The sequence below is a fragment of the Mytilus edulis genome, chromosome 10 (assembly GCF_963676685.1).
Source record: "Mytilus edulis chromosome 10, xbMytEdul2.2, whole genome shotgun sequence".
NCBI classification, from domain to species: Eukaryota; Metazoa; Mollusca; class Bivalvia; order Mytilida; family Mytilidae; genus Mytilus; species Mytilus edulis.
The window spans coordinates 3,137,075-3,151,712 of record NC_092353.1 but is presented as its reverse complement, the minus strand read 5'-3'; the positions used below and the strand labels follow the sequence as shown (position 1 = coordinate 3,151,712).

General features: G+C 32.3%; 2 protein-coding genes across 2 annotated transcripts in view; one reads left to right on the top strand and one right to left on the bottom strand.

Annotated features, from left to right (window-relative positions):
• LOC139493162 (protein TFG-like) overlaps positions 1 to 14,638 on the top strand; it is a 195,476-nt gene that overhangs the window by 102,270 nt on the left and 78,568 nt on the right. The gene's annotated exons all lie outside the window — the stretch shown is intronic.
• Positions 3,270 to 14,638, bottom strand: part of LOC139492156 (uncharacterized) — a 28,345-nt gene continuing 16,976 nt past the window's right edge. The window contains exons 4-9 of the mRNA XM_071280298.1: positions 13,154 to 13,339; positions 11,306 to 11,524; positions 10,990 to 11,142; positions 9,475 to 9,711; positions 4,709 to 4,894; positions 3,270 to 3,361 (exon numbers count right to left, since the gene is read on the bottom strand). Of these exons, the coding sequence (XP_071136399.1) occupies positions 3,270 to 3,361; positions 4,709 to 4,894; positions 9,475 to 9,711; positions 10,990 to 11,142; positions 11,306 to 11,524; positions 13,154 to 13,339 (1,073 nt within the window). The remainder of the gene's footprint in view (positions 3,362 to 4,708; positions 4,895 to 9,474; positions 9,712 to 10,989; positions 11,143 to 11,305; positions 11,525 to 13,153; positions 13,340 to 14,638) is intronic.

The following is a 14,638-nucleotide window of genomic DNA, read 5'->3' as shown; positions in this document are numbered from 1 at the left end:
GTTGAAGAGCATTGAGGACCAAAATTCCTAAAAGTTTTGTCAAATTCAGCTAAGATAATCTATGCCTGAGGTAGAAAAGCCTTAGTATTTCAAAAAATCAATATTTTGTAAACAGTTAATTTATAAATGTAACCATATCAATGATAATTCATGTCAGCACAAAAATTGCTGACTACTGGGCTGGTGATACCCTCGGGGAAATAAATCTCCACCAGCAGTGGCATCGACCCAGTGGTTGTAAATAAACTCATCATAGATACCAGGACTAAATTTTGTATATACGCCAGACGCACGTTTCGTCTACTAAAGACTCATCAGTGACGCTAGAATCCAAAAAAGTTAAAAAGGCCAAATAAAGTACGAAGTTGAAGAGCATTGAGGACCAAAATTCATAAAAGTTTTGCCAAATTCAGCTAAGGTAATCTATGCCTGAGGTAGAAAAGCCTTTGTTTTTCAAAAATTCAATATTTTATAAACAGTTAATTTATAAATGTAACCATATCAATGATAATTCATGTCAGCACAGTACTGGGCTGGTGATACCCTCGTGGAAATAAATCTCCACGTGAGTGCCAATGAGACAACTCTCCATCTAAATAACAATTTATAAAAGTAAACCATTGTAGGTCAATGTACGGCCTTCAACACGGAGCCTTGGCTCACACCGAACAACAAGCTATAAAGGGTCGCAAAATAACTAGTGTAAAACCATTCAAACGGGAAAACCAACGGTCTAATCCATATAAATAACGAGAAACGCGAAACACGTATAAATTACATAAACAAACGACAACTACTGTACATCAGATTTTTTATGCTTTTGTTTGTCTGTCATTTTTTTTGCCATGACATTATCAGTTTAGTATCGAACTGTTCTAATGTCCCCTTGGTATCTCTCGGTCCGTCTTTTTCTAGTGAATGAATTTGAGTGTGTTGCAAGCGTTTTCATGTATACCGTTACAAAGAATGCTAAATCCCCAAAAGTTAAAAGTTTCTATTTAAATAAAATAATAAAACGATTTATTTGTGATGCATCATACTAAAAGAATGAAAGCTTCTTACAAATTGTCGAATGTTTGAGGCAGAATTGTAACAGATAAATAATGAAAATTATAAAAATTATATCTCACAGATTTGATTAATCGAGGTAAATCGGAGAACATTTTTTCTTCTATCATACATAACACGATTTCCAGTTGCCAGATGTCTTAGAGTGTTCAAGCTGTGTCGAAATGGTCTGTGTTGGCATTCTTTAAATGATATAGTCTGATCCACAGTGAAGTCGGACGTCAACCAATCACTTTCAAATTTTCTTTTAGAACGAGATTTTATAACGCCTACGAAATTAACGAATACAACATTAACATAGGATAATCACTGGTTTTCATTGTTTTACGATTAGAGAAAGACAACATTAAAAAACAATATTCCATATTTTGTAATTAAAAATACACTGTATTCTATAATGTTGTCAACAAATCATTAGTCTGATTTTGTTTTCAGATCATAAGCCAGCTTAACTAGCACTTATGGTAGAGGCATCGAATTGGAATAACCATAACTCTCTCTACATGATCACTCTAAAACGTTTCGTCACTCGATTTAATCTCATACGAAATTTTTTTTCGAAGTTGATCAGGTCAAGTTTTCAAACTCCTAAAAAAAAAATTTCTTTTTTATATTTATTAAAAAGATATTGTCATCTTGCTTGGTTCCAAATATAAATTAAACTCTTTCAAGAATGAAAACGTAGTTAGCATTCGAATATCCATCAGGACATTATCAGGATATTAGTGTAACCTTTTTTTACACGATCTTAAAAAAAAATGGGACAGAACGGAACAAATTTGATGTAAAATACTACATGAATTTTTATTGGTTTGCAAAATCAAGAATTTAGAAATTTTAGTAACTTGTGTAGTTTATTTAAATTTTATTGTACTAGGGAAATAACCGAAATTTGCACGTTTGCACAACAACATCTTACGCCATGTTTCATCGTCTTTCCATTATCAGTGACAAATTACCTAAAAACCACAGATACTTCATTTAAAAGTCACAATATCATATATAATGATATCATTCAAAGTTTACAAGTTCCGTCCAGCCATGGGAACACAGAAAATCCCTCTGCAAGCAATAAGGTGGGAATAAACAGTTAGAAGTTTAGTTTTGCATTTTGGCCCCGGTGGATTTTTCAAAAATGAAAGTTATTGTGTAATAAAATTGATTTTTAGACATGCAGCTAAGTACTAATTTAGCCTTCAAAGATGGATTATAAGATCATCAAAATTATATTTCACATGTTTTATTGGCTATTTTCTGTTTGACTCTCCGTATTTTCATAGCTAGACCTGCCATCGGTCCAGAAATTAATGTAATGTTTACAAACACTTTTTTTCTACACGAAGTTTTGGACGCAATTCTACAAAATTGAGACGAAAGACATATGATTTTCATTAGAATAACTGAAAGATATATGTAAGCAGCTTCAGAAAAGGTATTACTTCAAGCGATTGAAATTCTAATTTTAGCCAAATTTTGGGGAAATATGAGACATCTTTTCCACCCTTTTTGCAATATTTTATAGGAAATAAAATGAACATTGTTGCAATGGATACACCCAAAAGAAACTATATTTTACCATTTTTATACTGGATATAAAATCTTTGGACGATTCTGATTACATACATATGCATGTATATGACACAAATAGTAAGCTTAATATTGCAAGAAAGCAATGAAAAGGGGATGGTAAAATTTATGAGAGCAAATTTTGATATTTTTTCCTAACTGTTTATTGCTACCCTAATTTCGGGAGAAACGTATCCGGAGGTACTAAAATCCGGTGCTGTCGTTAACCATAACTACTATTATTTGTATGTCTGCTACAGCATTCCCCATATCAAGTTACAGTGATAATGACGTTGGTTATACTGTTGAATATGATCACGGTTATTCCTGTAGCTAACAGACAAATGCAAAGTGAAATTCGAAATGTAACAAAAGTTTTAAACAAAAGAAAATATATATTCAAATTCACAATATTCTAATTCTACAGACTGTACTAACTTTAACAAACTCCTAACAAATCTTGTCATCAATTATGACACATATCTACCGTCGGACAACAACGACGACAGGATAGCATTACTCGATAGCAAATGTTTGACATGTTCCCCAATTCGATTTTATTTACTGTAGTATAAAAACTTGAAAAGTAAGCTAATAAAATATAATGAGAGAAATGATATAAAACTGAATCCGAATTAGTACATAATATTGATGTAGAAACCCACAAACAGAAGCTGATCAGGAATACTGCTGAGCAGTGTTCTACCTTCAAATTTTAAATAGCATCCTAGAAAATAGCAAAATCTTTAGATTATCAAATTAACAATCCTATTCATGGTTTCTTAGGCTTAAATGAAAATGAAAAACATTATCATAACATTATTCTAAACAGGCTCACTGTAAATTCAAACTCTTCTTTTATTAATTAGAATGATCCTCTTGCTGATCACATATACATATTAGATGCAGGTAACTGGGAACACAATATGAACATCCAGCTAACTTAGAAATTAAAAATAATTCAACAATTGTTGTCAATACAAATTAAAAAAAGAACAAGTTACAACTTTCAAATATATTGAAAAAGATATTCCAAATCCTTCACCTTTTCATGAAAATCAACAGAAAATTAATTTAATAAAGTTAAGGATTGTACTATAAGGGAGCAACCATTTAGCTTGAAAGGAGGAGGTATAGTTTTTCGTTTCAGTCAGATTTTTTCATTGAAGCGCTTCAACACTATCAATCAAAATGTTTTGGTCAAAATTAACACTATAAGGTATAGGGAAAATTTGGATTCAGAATACTTTTTTTTGTCCTTTGATTGAACAGAATATTTTTTTATCATCAATTTTGGAATTATCATATTTTTAGGTCCTCTGCTTGAAAAGAATATGTTTTTCTCATCAATTTTGGAATCAGAATATTTGTTGAGCAAAATACCATACCCCCTTTTGTCTTTTGAAGTTCAATGATCGTTCCCTATACATTTTCCATCTGAACTTATTAATTTATTTTAGACAAAAACTATATGTAAGAGATTCGTACTGATCATGCATAAAATATTTGCCACTGGACGTTGAGCAATCAACAATCAAGCAATATCTATATGATATATAGGACATAGTCTTTGTATAAATCTGGCATGTAAGGTAGCACCTTCCTTATAGTATATGTGTGTGTATAGGTGTGATGTATCGTTAACTTTTTTTTGACTTGTGATTGAAATGTCCTCTAGATTTGGGTTTTCTTTTTGTATTCCCATTTTGAACCCTGAAAACATACATCTACGTTTAATGCATTTATACTGAAACAATTATTTTAAATATTTAAAAAGTATGTTAACGCTTGGATGTCACTTATGAATAGAAGTGAAATTGAAAATGGAAATGGGGTACTTGCAAAAAAGACAACAACTTGACCGAAGAGCATATAACAACCGAAAACACTACCAATGGGTCTTCTATGCAGCGTGAAAATCCGCACCCAGAAGTTGGCCTCAGCCTTGCTTAACTTTAACATTTCTTATTTGTGGTCTTAATTGCAATTGTATTTTTTTGTGTATACAATTACTTTATGTGTATTGCTAGGATGAATTCTTATCACAATCCTATTTTCAGGTAAAGTATAGTACCTCTGGAAACGGGTTCGTACTGTTCAGTGACGTCATTGGGTAATATACTTTCCACTGGATCTGGAACTGTTCCATTTATAAATGTCTGAACTGCGAACTCTGACGAAATGATAGAGAAATGTTGTGTAATTAACACAGTCTCCCCACTCTGATACTTGATTAAAGCTGTTCTGTTCAGTTCTCCACCTAAAACAATAACTTGGTTATTCATTAATCATAACGTATATTTTGCTTACAATCTATGTTTTTTCCTCTTGCAATGTTATAATAACATTTGACATTTTGATTGAATTACGTCACCAATTATAAAAGCATCAATACACAATTAATGCTACGAAAACGTTTTCGCAAGCGCCAACGACGTATGACAGATTTTAAATGTACGATTTGACGTCTTTTTCTGTTAGTTTTATTAGAATGGAGATAACCATATAGTATTTTAAGCTCCGACGGCATCAATTGATGATTTGATGGTCGTAAATAACCGTTTAATAGCTCCGCTAACGCGTCGCCAGTAAACTCAATTTGCGACAATTAAATCACAAATTGATGCCATCGGAGCTTAAAATACAAAACAGTTATCTCATAATTCCTCAATACCTACTAACTGTTATTAGGGAAAACGATCTCGTCGGACTTTGTAGGGTCCGTTTTGTTCAATATGTAGTTTTTAATGTTATGATTTGTATACTGGTGTTACTGTCTCTCTCGTTGTTCATGTTTTGTATATCGACTTATGCATTTTGATTATCCTTATCTATTTTCAGCAACGTTTTGCGTACACACTGGTATATTATTGGGTTTTTGTCGGGGTTGGGGAGGGTGTTGCAAACGGACATCCATCAATGCGAAACAAAACTATAGTAATTCGAATATTTCACAGGGGAAAAAAACGATTGAGCAAAGAAACTTTAACTTGAACAAAAAATGAACGAAAAACAATAAACACATAAACAAACGACAAACATTGAACTACAGGCTCCTGACTTGGGATTGGCACATACATAGAAAATTTGGTGAGGATAAGCATGTTAGCTGGATCCCAACGCTTCCTTAACCTGGGACAGTGGTGTAACAGTTCAACATAAGAACGAACTATTAAATAAAGGCAACACAGTAGTATACCGATGTTCAAAATTCATAAATCGATAGAAAAAAAACAAATGCGGGTCACAAACCAAAACCAAGGGAAACTAATTAGATACAAGAGGAGAATGACGACACAACATTAAAATGTAACACACACAGAAACGAACTAAGCATTAGACAAAATCCGATGAGAATAACAAATATAACATCAAAACTAAAAACATGAATTCGGGATAGAAAAGTACCGTGACACGTCTTATAATAATGTGAATGCACACTTAAATATAAGAGGAAACAAACGATACAAAAGAAACACAACGTTAAAATGTAACACACACATACACGACCTATAATATAACAATGACCATATTCCTGACTTGGTACAGGACATTTGAAAAAAAATGGTAGGTTGACCTGTTTTTTTAGCATGCCAAACCTCCCTCTTTAATGGCCATGTTAAATATAACATTAAAATGACAACACAACATTACAGGACTACAATACAAATAAATAGAACATATTTGACAAAGAAACACACGAATAATAGCTAACAAAAGGCACCAGGTTTAAAATTTAATACGCCAGAAGTGCATTTTGTCCACACAAGACTTACTAGTGACGCCCAGATACAAAAGTTTGAAAGCCAAAACAAGTACAAAGTTGAACAGCATAGAGGACCAACAGTTCAAAAAAGTTGTGCCAAAAACGGCCCGGGTTTTCTGTTAGGGACCAGAACATCCCTATTATTTAGAATAATTTATACTTTTGCAAACTGTAAAATGACTATATAAAAGATATACATGATAAAACTAAAGTATTGACTAATTACAGAAAACAACCGGATACATTACATAAACCGACAAAATCCAACACAATCCAACATAAAAATGGACACACCCGAATTAGTCGAGGCCTCAACGCAAATTAAAGTGACTTCACATTTGAAATTGAAAAAAAGGACAAAAAAATGATGTCACATTTGAAACAGCACACAAAAAATGACGTCACATTTGAATGAATAAAACTATCTATCAAAAATAAGATAGAATTAGGATTGATTTAAGATTATATTTGTACTAAATACTGATATTACATTTAATAACAATGAAAATAGCTATGCTTATTAATATCAAACTGAGGTAGCAATTAGACAATTAAATATATTCTATGTCCGGTTAATTCTGAATCAAACTGCAAACGTAATACATCGTACAAATTACGTTGAACCAAATCAAATCTAATAAATGAAGGCGGTGATTAATGTTCTTTAACATAACACATGAATATAACCGAAAAGACGTCAAGACCTTTGACAAAATCCGATGAGAATTACAAATATAACATCAAAACTAAATACATGAATTTGGGATAGAAAAGTACCATAACACGTCTTATAGCTATACGAATTCACACTCAGCAAAACAGTCACAATCGGGAACAAGTCAGGTTCGCTAATTAAAAGATTTCACGACGTAATGACAAACCACAATCTAACATGTGGTAAAAATGTCCTTAGCTAGTTTGGTCAAAGACACATCGTATGGATCAACCAATTCGTGATAATGTCCGTAAAATTTACGGAGTGTCAATTTTAATCTGTCCTCCTCATAACTTTGTTGGAGTAGTTTCTGCATAAGGAGCACACTCCTGTATATGAAGTCCATATAGTGTGAACAAGCACGAGAATAACGTATATATTGAGATATGTAAACACCATACGAAGGGGCAGAGGTTATGTTTCTGCTGAGAAATGGGAAATTGCAAAGTTGAAATCGTCCCGTTTATCATAAATTTTCGTGTGAAGTCGTCCATCTGCGTCAATTTTGAGGAAAAGATCAAGGTATGAAGCAATCCTTCGAGTATCAGTAGTATCCTTAATTTCAGGTTCACTGGGATATATGAGATGTAAGTATTGGCTGAAATATGGGTTATTCAATGATAGAACATCATCAATATATCGGAAAGTAAAATTAAAGAATTTCGCAAGGTGCTTTTTCTTTTTGTCTTTTAGAAGGTTTTGAATGAATTCTGCTTCATACGAGTACAAAAACAAATCGGTCAGTAGGGGTGCACAATTGGTACCCATTGGAATACCGACTGTCTGTTGAAATATAAATCCTCTTAACTCAACAAATATATTGTCGATCAAAATGTCCAGCATTTTGATAATATCATCTACAGTATATTTTCTGGTAGATTCAGTGTGATTCTTCACAAAATATGAATTATTGTAACCCAAAACAAGAAATTTGTTTCTACGATTCCCATTTTTATAGAATAAGCTCTGTTTAATGAGATGTTGAAGTCGATCTTTATGCTGAACTTTTAAAATCAGTTGAAAAAGGCTTAACTCATCGGATGGATAAAAATACAAATACTACAAATACAGGTGGACGTGGACGGGTACTTGTACATTCCAACAACAAATACACGTCTGAGAGTACTCAAACTTACTGACAGCTAGTTCAAAGCCACTAACAACTAATAAAAAAAATCATGCATCTAAGACTAAATTATCAAATAGTACACATCCAACATCCAATGGATTTAGTGTACCCGTAAAGACTTCATATCAGTCAGAGAAAAACATGAGCTTGAGCCAGCTTCTCGTATTTATTTTTTACAATTCTATCATTTAGTTCAGCTTCTATTCACATAATGATGTTTTTTCCTGTATAATCCATACAAAATGTGTCATTTTGTCACAACCTATAGCTTGAGAAAATGCTCGGTGACCTATTATTTTTATTATTTGTTTTGAACATATATCAAAATATACTACGTTTTGTCAAAGTATGAACAAATTCTATAATTTTTAATATAGACTCTAACCACCTGAATACCAATAAAAACTATATTCAGTGAACTAATTACTGTGTTGAATTGGTAAATTTTTATGAAATTTTTTTTAAAGAAGATATTAGTTTACCAGGATTGTTTCTAAATTTCAGGGCACGGTAAGAACAATTTCCGTAAAAATGAGGATGTGTTATCCCATTTTCTACATTGACGCCTGATGCTGTAATTAAAATTTAAACTTCTGCTGGTTTTTTTTTGTATGTGTATAAAATAACAGTCAGGAGGTATAACGTTTTGAAAGGAATAATCATTAAATATACTAGATAAGTTGATAAGTTGATAAATGAATTCCTCTGCTGATATATTTAATTTTCAGAAAATGACGTTTATGATCTTCAGGTTTGTCGATACGCAGGAACAGCCTTTGGTGGAAAAAGGCTGTAATTATACGCGAATATTCAAATAGTGGACTGAAGAAAGAGATGATGTCACACTCCTTGAAATATCATGTAATTTACTAATTGGTATTTGACCCAGTTTATATAATAATTTATGCCTATCATTGTTTTTAAATATAGATATTACCAAGAGTATAATTTATACGATGTTTAATTCATAAATTTCGATTGATACGTTTTCCATGAAATCTCTTATATCTTTTATCCATAATATCCATGATATCAATAGAAGTTGTAGATATGATCCCTTGTCCAAGTATATTGTCATTTAGACCCAGGGGATACGGTTTGACGTTGTTCATTGTCGTTTGCGTTGTCTTTTTCGATGCAGACAAACAAACACATTATGATATTCCAATTTATAATGCTTTCCTTTATGACGATTTATGATGTATTCAGATAAAAACAAAAACCGCATACCTGTCACGGTGAAGCCATTTTTTGCATCTTTATCCTGTGGAACAGCAAACACCCATCCAATAATGTCACTAATAGGTTGCATGGCTATCAGCAGTTTTCCAACGTTTTTTTGCCAACTTCGTAAATGTGTTTCTATATATCCCGTTGTCACATGTATAAAAGCAAGTAACTCAACATCGTAAATGGCTTGATTGTTTAGCTCCCCACTTACTGTTCCTTTAAGTCGGAGTCTCTTTTCTGTTTGTGTAAATAAAAAAAAGTTTAATTCCACATCAGACCACGAAGTTTGACGTAGCATCAAAAAATGTTTTTTTTTTTTTAAGGAGTAGGTCCGGTAAGGACCGATTTTGGCCTCAAATTTCAGGTTCATCTTACGAAAGATTTTGACCACTTTTTAAACACTTAAGTGTCTATTTTATTTGAATTAATTAGTTTATGTGGAAGATTTTAACAGATTTAGTCATTAAAAACGATCCGATTCAAGCTCAAATATGAAAAATCTACCTAATATGCCGAAAAATTTCACTTTTCAGATGGTTTTTGGTTAAAATGAAAGTGGCCGCATCCGTGTTCATCCTCAACCTTTATATATGTTATGCATTATCATAAAATACAACTTACATTTCAATATAAAGGATGAACACGAATGCGGCCACTTTCGTTTTACACGAAAACCGTCTAAATTTAACTAAAATGCTAGAATTATGAGGATTTCAGTAATTTAGCATGACTTAATGGTGCTAGTACCGGATATATGTGCATTTTATTGTCAAAAACAGCCCATATTTATGTAGCAGAAGCATTCTACTGTTCAATAAATAACTAAAGGTTTACATTTTAACAATTTTGTAAAACTGCTATATTTTGGGGCCAAAAAGGGGTCTTACTGAACCTACTCCTTTAGTATAGTTCCAGTTAAAATTTCCTTTTACTCACGATTAAAACATGTAAGCAAACACCATGACATGCAGAATAGGAGGAAACATATTTGAAAACGTTTTGTTCTATTTAAGATACAGAATTATATAATCAAAAGATATTTTATGTACATCTTTTAATTACGCAGTGTTGACTAAACTGTCGAATGTTCACTGTGCAAACAACATTCATTCACATATATGAATAAAAAATGAAAAAAAAATTCGAAATCTTAGATGTACACATATATTTATATCAATTATTTTATACTTAATAGGGAAATAAAGAAATGAGATGGTTCTTTGTTATCATTGATATGTTCATAATTATAAATTAACTGTTAACAAAACTTTGAATTTTTGAAAAAAAACTTAGGCTTTTCTAACTATAGCTATATTTGACAAAACTTTTAGGAATGTTTGGTACTCATTGCTCTTCAACTTTTTACTCTATTTGGCCTTTAAAAAAAAATGATTCGAGCGTCACTGATGAGTCTTTTTTAGACGAAACGCGCGTCTGGCGTAAATATAAAATCTTGAACCTGGTATCTATGATGAGTTTATTGTAACACTATTCAATAATTTTAAATACACTTACCTGTGTTCAAGCATCGAAATCCATTCCCGTAGAATGGTGCTCTGCATTCACAACAGACACCAGTGTTAAAGTAGACGTATTTGGCATTGACATGACAAGTAGATACTCCTTCTAAGCATGTACTAGAATCCATTCTTAGCACAGTTGTGGTATCTGAAACATGTCAAGTACACACTATATTCTGAAGCATAGTATCAATATAGAAACAACAAATAAAAATTTCTATCTCAAACACACAATCATTCTCAAAAACTTTAAAAAAAATTATTTGTATATATAGTCATTTATGTCTTTTATAATGTCTAATTTAATTTACCATCAACAGCTCCGATTTGATTGGTCGATGAAAATCGGAGAACATTATTCTTCCTATCATTCATAACTGTATTTCTGGTAACAACATGCGTCATACTGTTGAAACTGTGATTGAATGAGTTGTGTTGGCATTCATTAAATATTAGCGTCTGGTCCATCGTAAAATAAGATGCTAACCCATTCATTGAGTATCGTCTTGTTGAACACGATTTAAAAACACCTATGAAATAAGAATGTTTAAAAGTATAAAAACTAAAGATCTTGATTAATGTTACACAATACCCTTGTCATCACTGATTACTGCTAAGAGGGAGACACGATAACAATAAAAAAAAGTACGTGTATAACTTTCTTTAAAATTGAGAATGGAAATGGGGAATGTGTCAAAGAGACAACAACCCGCCCAAATAAAACACAACAGCAGAGGGTCACCAACAGGTCTTCAATGTAGCGAGAAATTCCCGCACCCGGAGGCGTCCTTCAGCTGGCCCCTAAACAAATATATACTAGTCCAGTGATAATGAACGCCATACTAATTTCCAAATTGTACACAAGAAACTAAAATTAAAATAATACAAGACTAACAAAGGCCAGAGGCTCCTGACTTGGGACAGGCGCAAAAATGCGGCGGGGTTAAACATGTTTGTGAGATCTCAACCCTCCCCCTATACCTCTAACCAATGTAGTAAAGTAAACGCATAACAATACGCACATTAAAATTCAGTTCAAGAGAAATCCGAGTCTGATGTCAGAAGATGTAACCAAAGAAAATAAACAAAATGACAATAATATTTGTATAGAACAAAAGTATTGCATTTGATCATGTTGTATATAAAGCTTTTGTAAGATTTGTTTTCTCCGTTAATATGTACAAATGTATGTGTTCCTGTCCTGCTGGCTTCGCTTTTCTCCTCTTGATTTTTATTTTCTATTTCGATTTCAACCCTTAGTGAGCGATGTTTTCTACAAGAGAAAGGGGCGAAAGATTCCAGAGGGACATAACTAAACAATCGAAATAACTGACAACGTCATTGCTAAAAATGAAGGGAAAAACAGAACAACAATAGTACAACAAAGACAACATAGAAAAAAAGAGACTAAGAAATACGAACCCAACCAAAAACTTGGGTTGATTTCATGTGCTCTGAAAGGGTTATCAGATCCTGCTTCACATGTGGCACACGTCGTGTTGCCCATGTTAGTAAAAACACCTGTTATAAGTCTTATTCGGTAGGTTGCATTCGTAAAAATGCCACAGGAAATGTATTTACGACATAAGGAACATATCCGATATCATCTGTGAAACGGACTTTCCATAACGGTCAACCAAGTCGCGATGGCGTCCTTAAAATTGACTAAGGGATGATTTCAACCTCAGTGTTTGAAAGTCTTGGTTTAATAGCTTCCTTGGGAGTAGCAATCTTTTTTCAAGGAAATCATGATAGGATAGAGAAGCCCAGAAATATCATATCAATTGGGAGATATATACTCCGTATCCAAGCGCTGCTGGAATTTTGCTACATAGAAATAGAAAATTATCAATGTGGAAGGTTTGTTACAATGTATGTATTTATACTTAACACTTAATATAAGAAATTGTACATCAATAACAAATCTTTTACACTATACGACGGACATGAAAGGGAGACTGTTAATTATTTTGTATACCTACTATGAGATATAATGCTTGTTTGATTTTGATATTTCTGATCTGTTGTCTCGATAGTTATGTAGTAAGTTAAGATTTTTGTTATTCGCAATATATATCAATTTATGGGACACATAAAAGCTTTTTCAAAATTAAACAATGTTATACAGTTGGCATTAATTTTCAGTTAGATTGGAATACCTCTAGAATGGCTTGTTATCTGTTCCATGAAGTCATTATATGATATACTGTTCAGACGATCCGGTACTGTCCCTTGAACAAATGTGTGAACTTTGAGCTCTGACGAAAAGGTAAAGAATTCTTGTGTAATTAAGACTGTCTCGCCGCTTGCATACTGTATTAATGCAGTTCGGTTCAGTTCTCCACCTAAAACAAATTGAATCCCAATACATTGTTTAAGTATTATGTCTTTCCTTTATTTTTCGACTGATATACCTCAGTTTCTGTAATATTAACGTACATATAATTTTATAAATATGCATTGGTTTTTTTGGCCTAATTTGAATAATAAAACCCCTCTTGTACCATACCGTAAATTGGGTTATTTTGATTGTAGTTTTATTTTGGTTTATTTGGTGTCTCATATGAAAGAGCCACAATTAAACACACAAAAATAAAGCAAACACTAAATATTGAAACGCCAAAATCGAGGACCGGTACAACAATATTGTTATGTTAATAGTTGGAGGAAATATCTTATTATGTTATCATGTCTTCTGTAAATTTCCTACAATTCTTTGCATTGCCAAATCTGCAAATAACTATCAGGTATAATTTTACAAAATAACTATATAATTTTTATTTAATTGTCAATTATCTAAATTATTAAGAAAACCCAATATGAATGTGTATTCACATATGGAATAAATATTCCCGGCAATTGGTGATTAGACACCGTTATTGGTGATAAGAGTATCAAAACTCCTTCGAATCCCATATCTTCTATTAATTAAAATGTACTGCCAAAGGCATACGGATAAAAATTTAAATCCTTGATCGTTAATCATTAACATGTAGTTGCAATAGAGTTTAATGCTTAAAAACAAAATTCATATGATTTTTGTGAAAGATAAATAATCTATTTGAAATCACTTTTCTTTTAGCGTTCAACCCCCGAGATACGGAATTATTTGCAATTGCATTGATATTTTGTCAATATACATAATCGGGTCAATAAGGGAAAATACGAATGAGCCCGCACACTTCTAATGTTCCAAAATTAAACATATCAATTGGATGAAGCACCAAAATTACACACACCACAATAAAACACCTGCCTTTTGAGTGAAAACCGCCAAAATATCCCGACGCCAACATTTCCCAATTTACGGTATAACAAAACTATAAGGATAATAACATTGTTCATCGAAGGCTTACTTTATACGATATTTTTAAGCAGCAACATAGGCAATTTGGAAAAAAGGGGCTGTTAAAATTTGAAATATGTATTTCTAAATTAACAACGAACATTTACCTTTTCAGGGCACTGACATAGAAAATATAAAATGCTATATCTACTAAAGATTACATCCTGAACATTGGCGCTTATCTTATTCTAATTTGGTCTGGTACTAGTGTCAAAAGAGCCATGCATTTATTGACGTATATTAAATGGAGGCAGGAACTAAATTCGAATTAAACAAAAAGAAGTTATTAGAACATTAA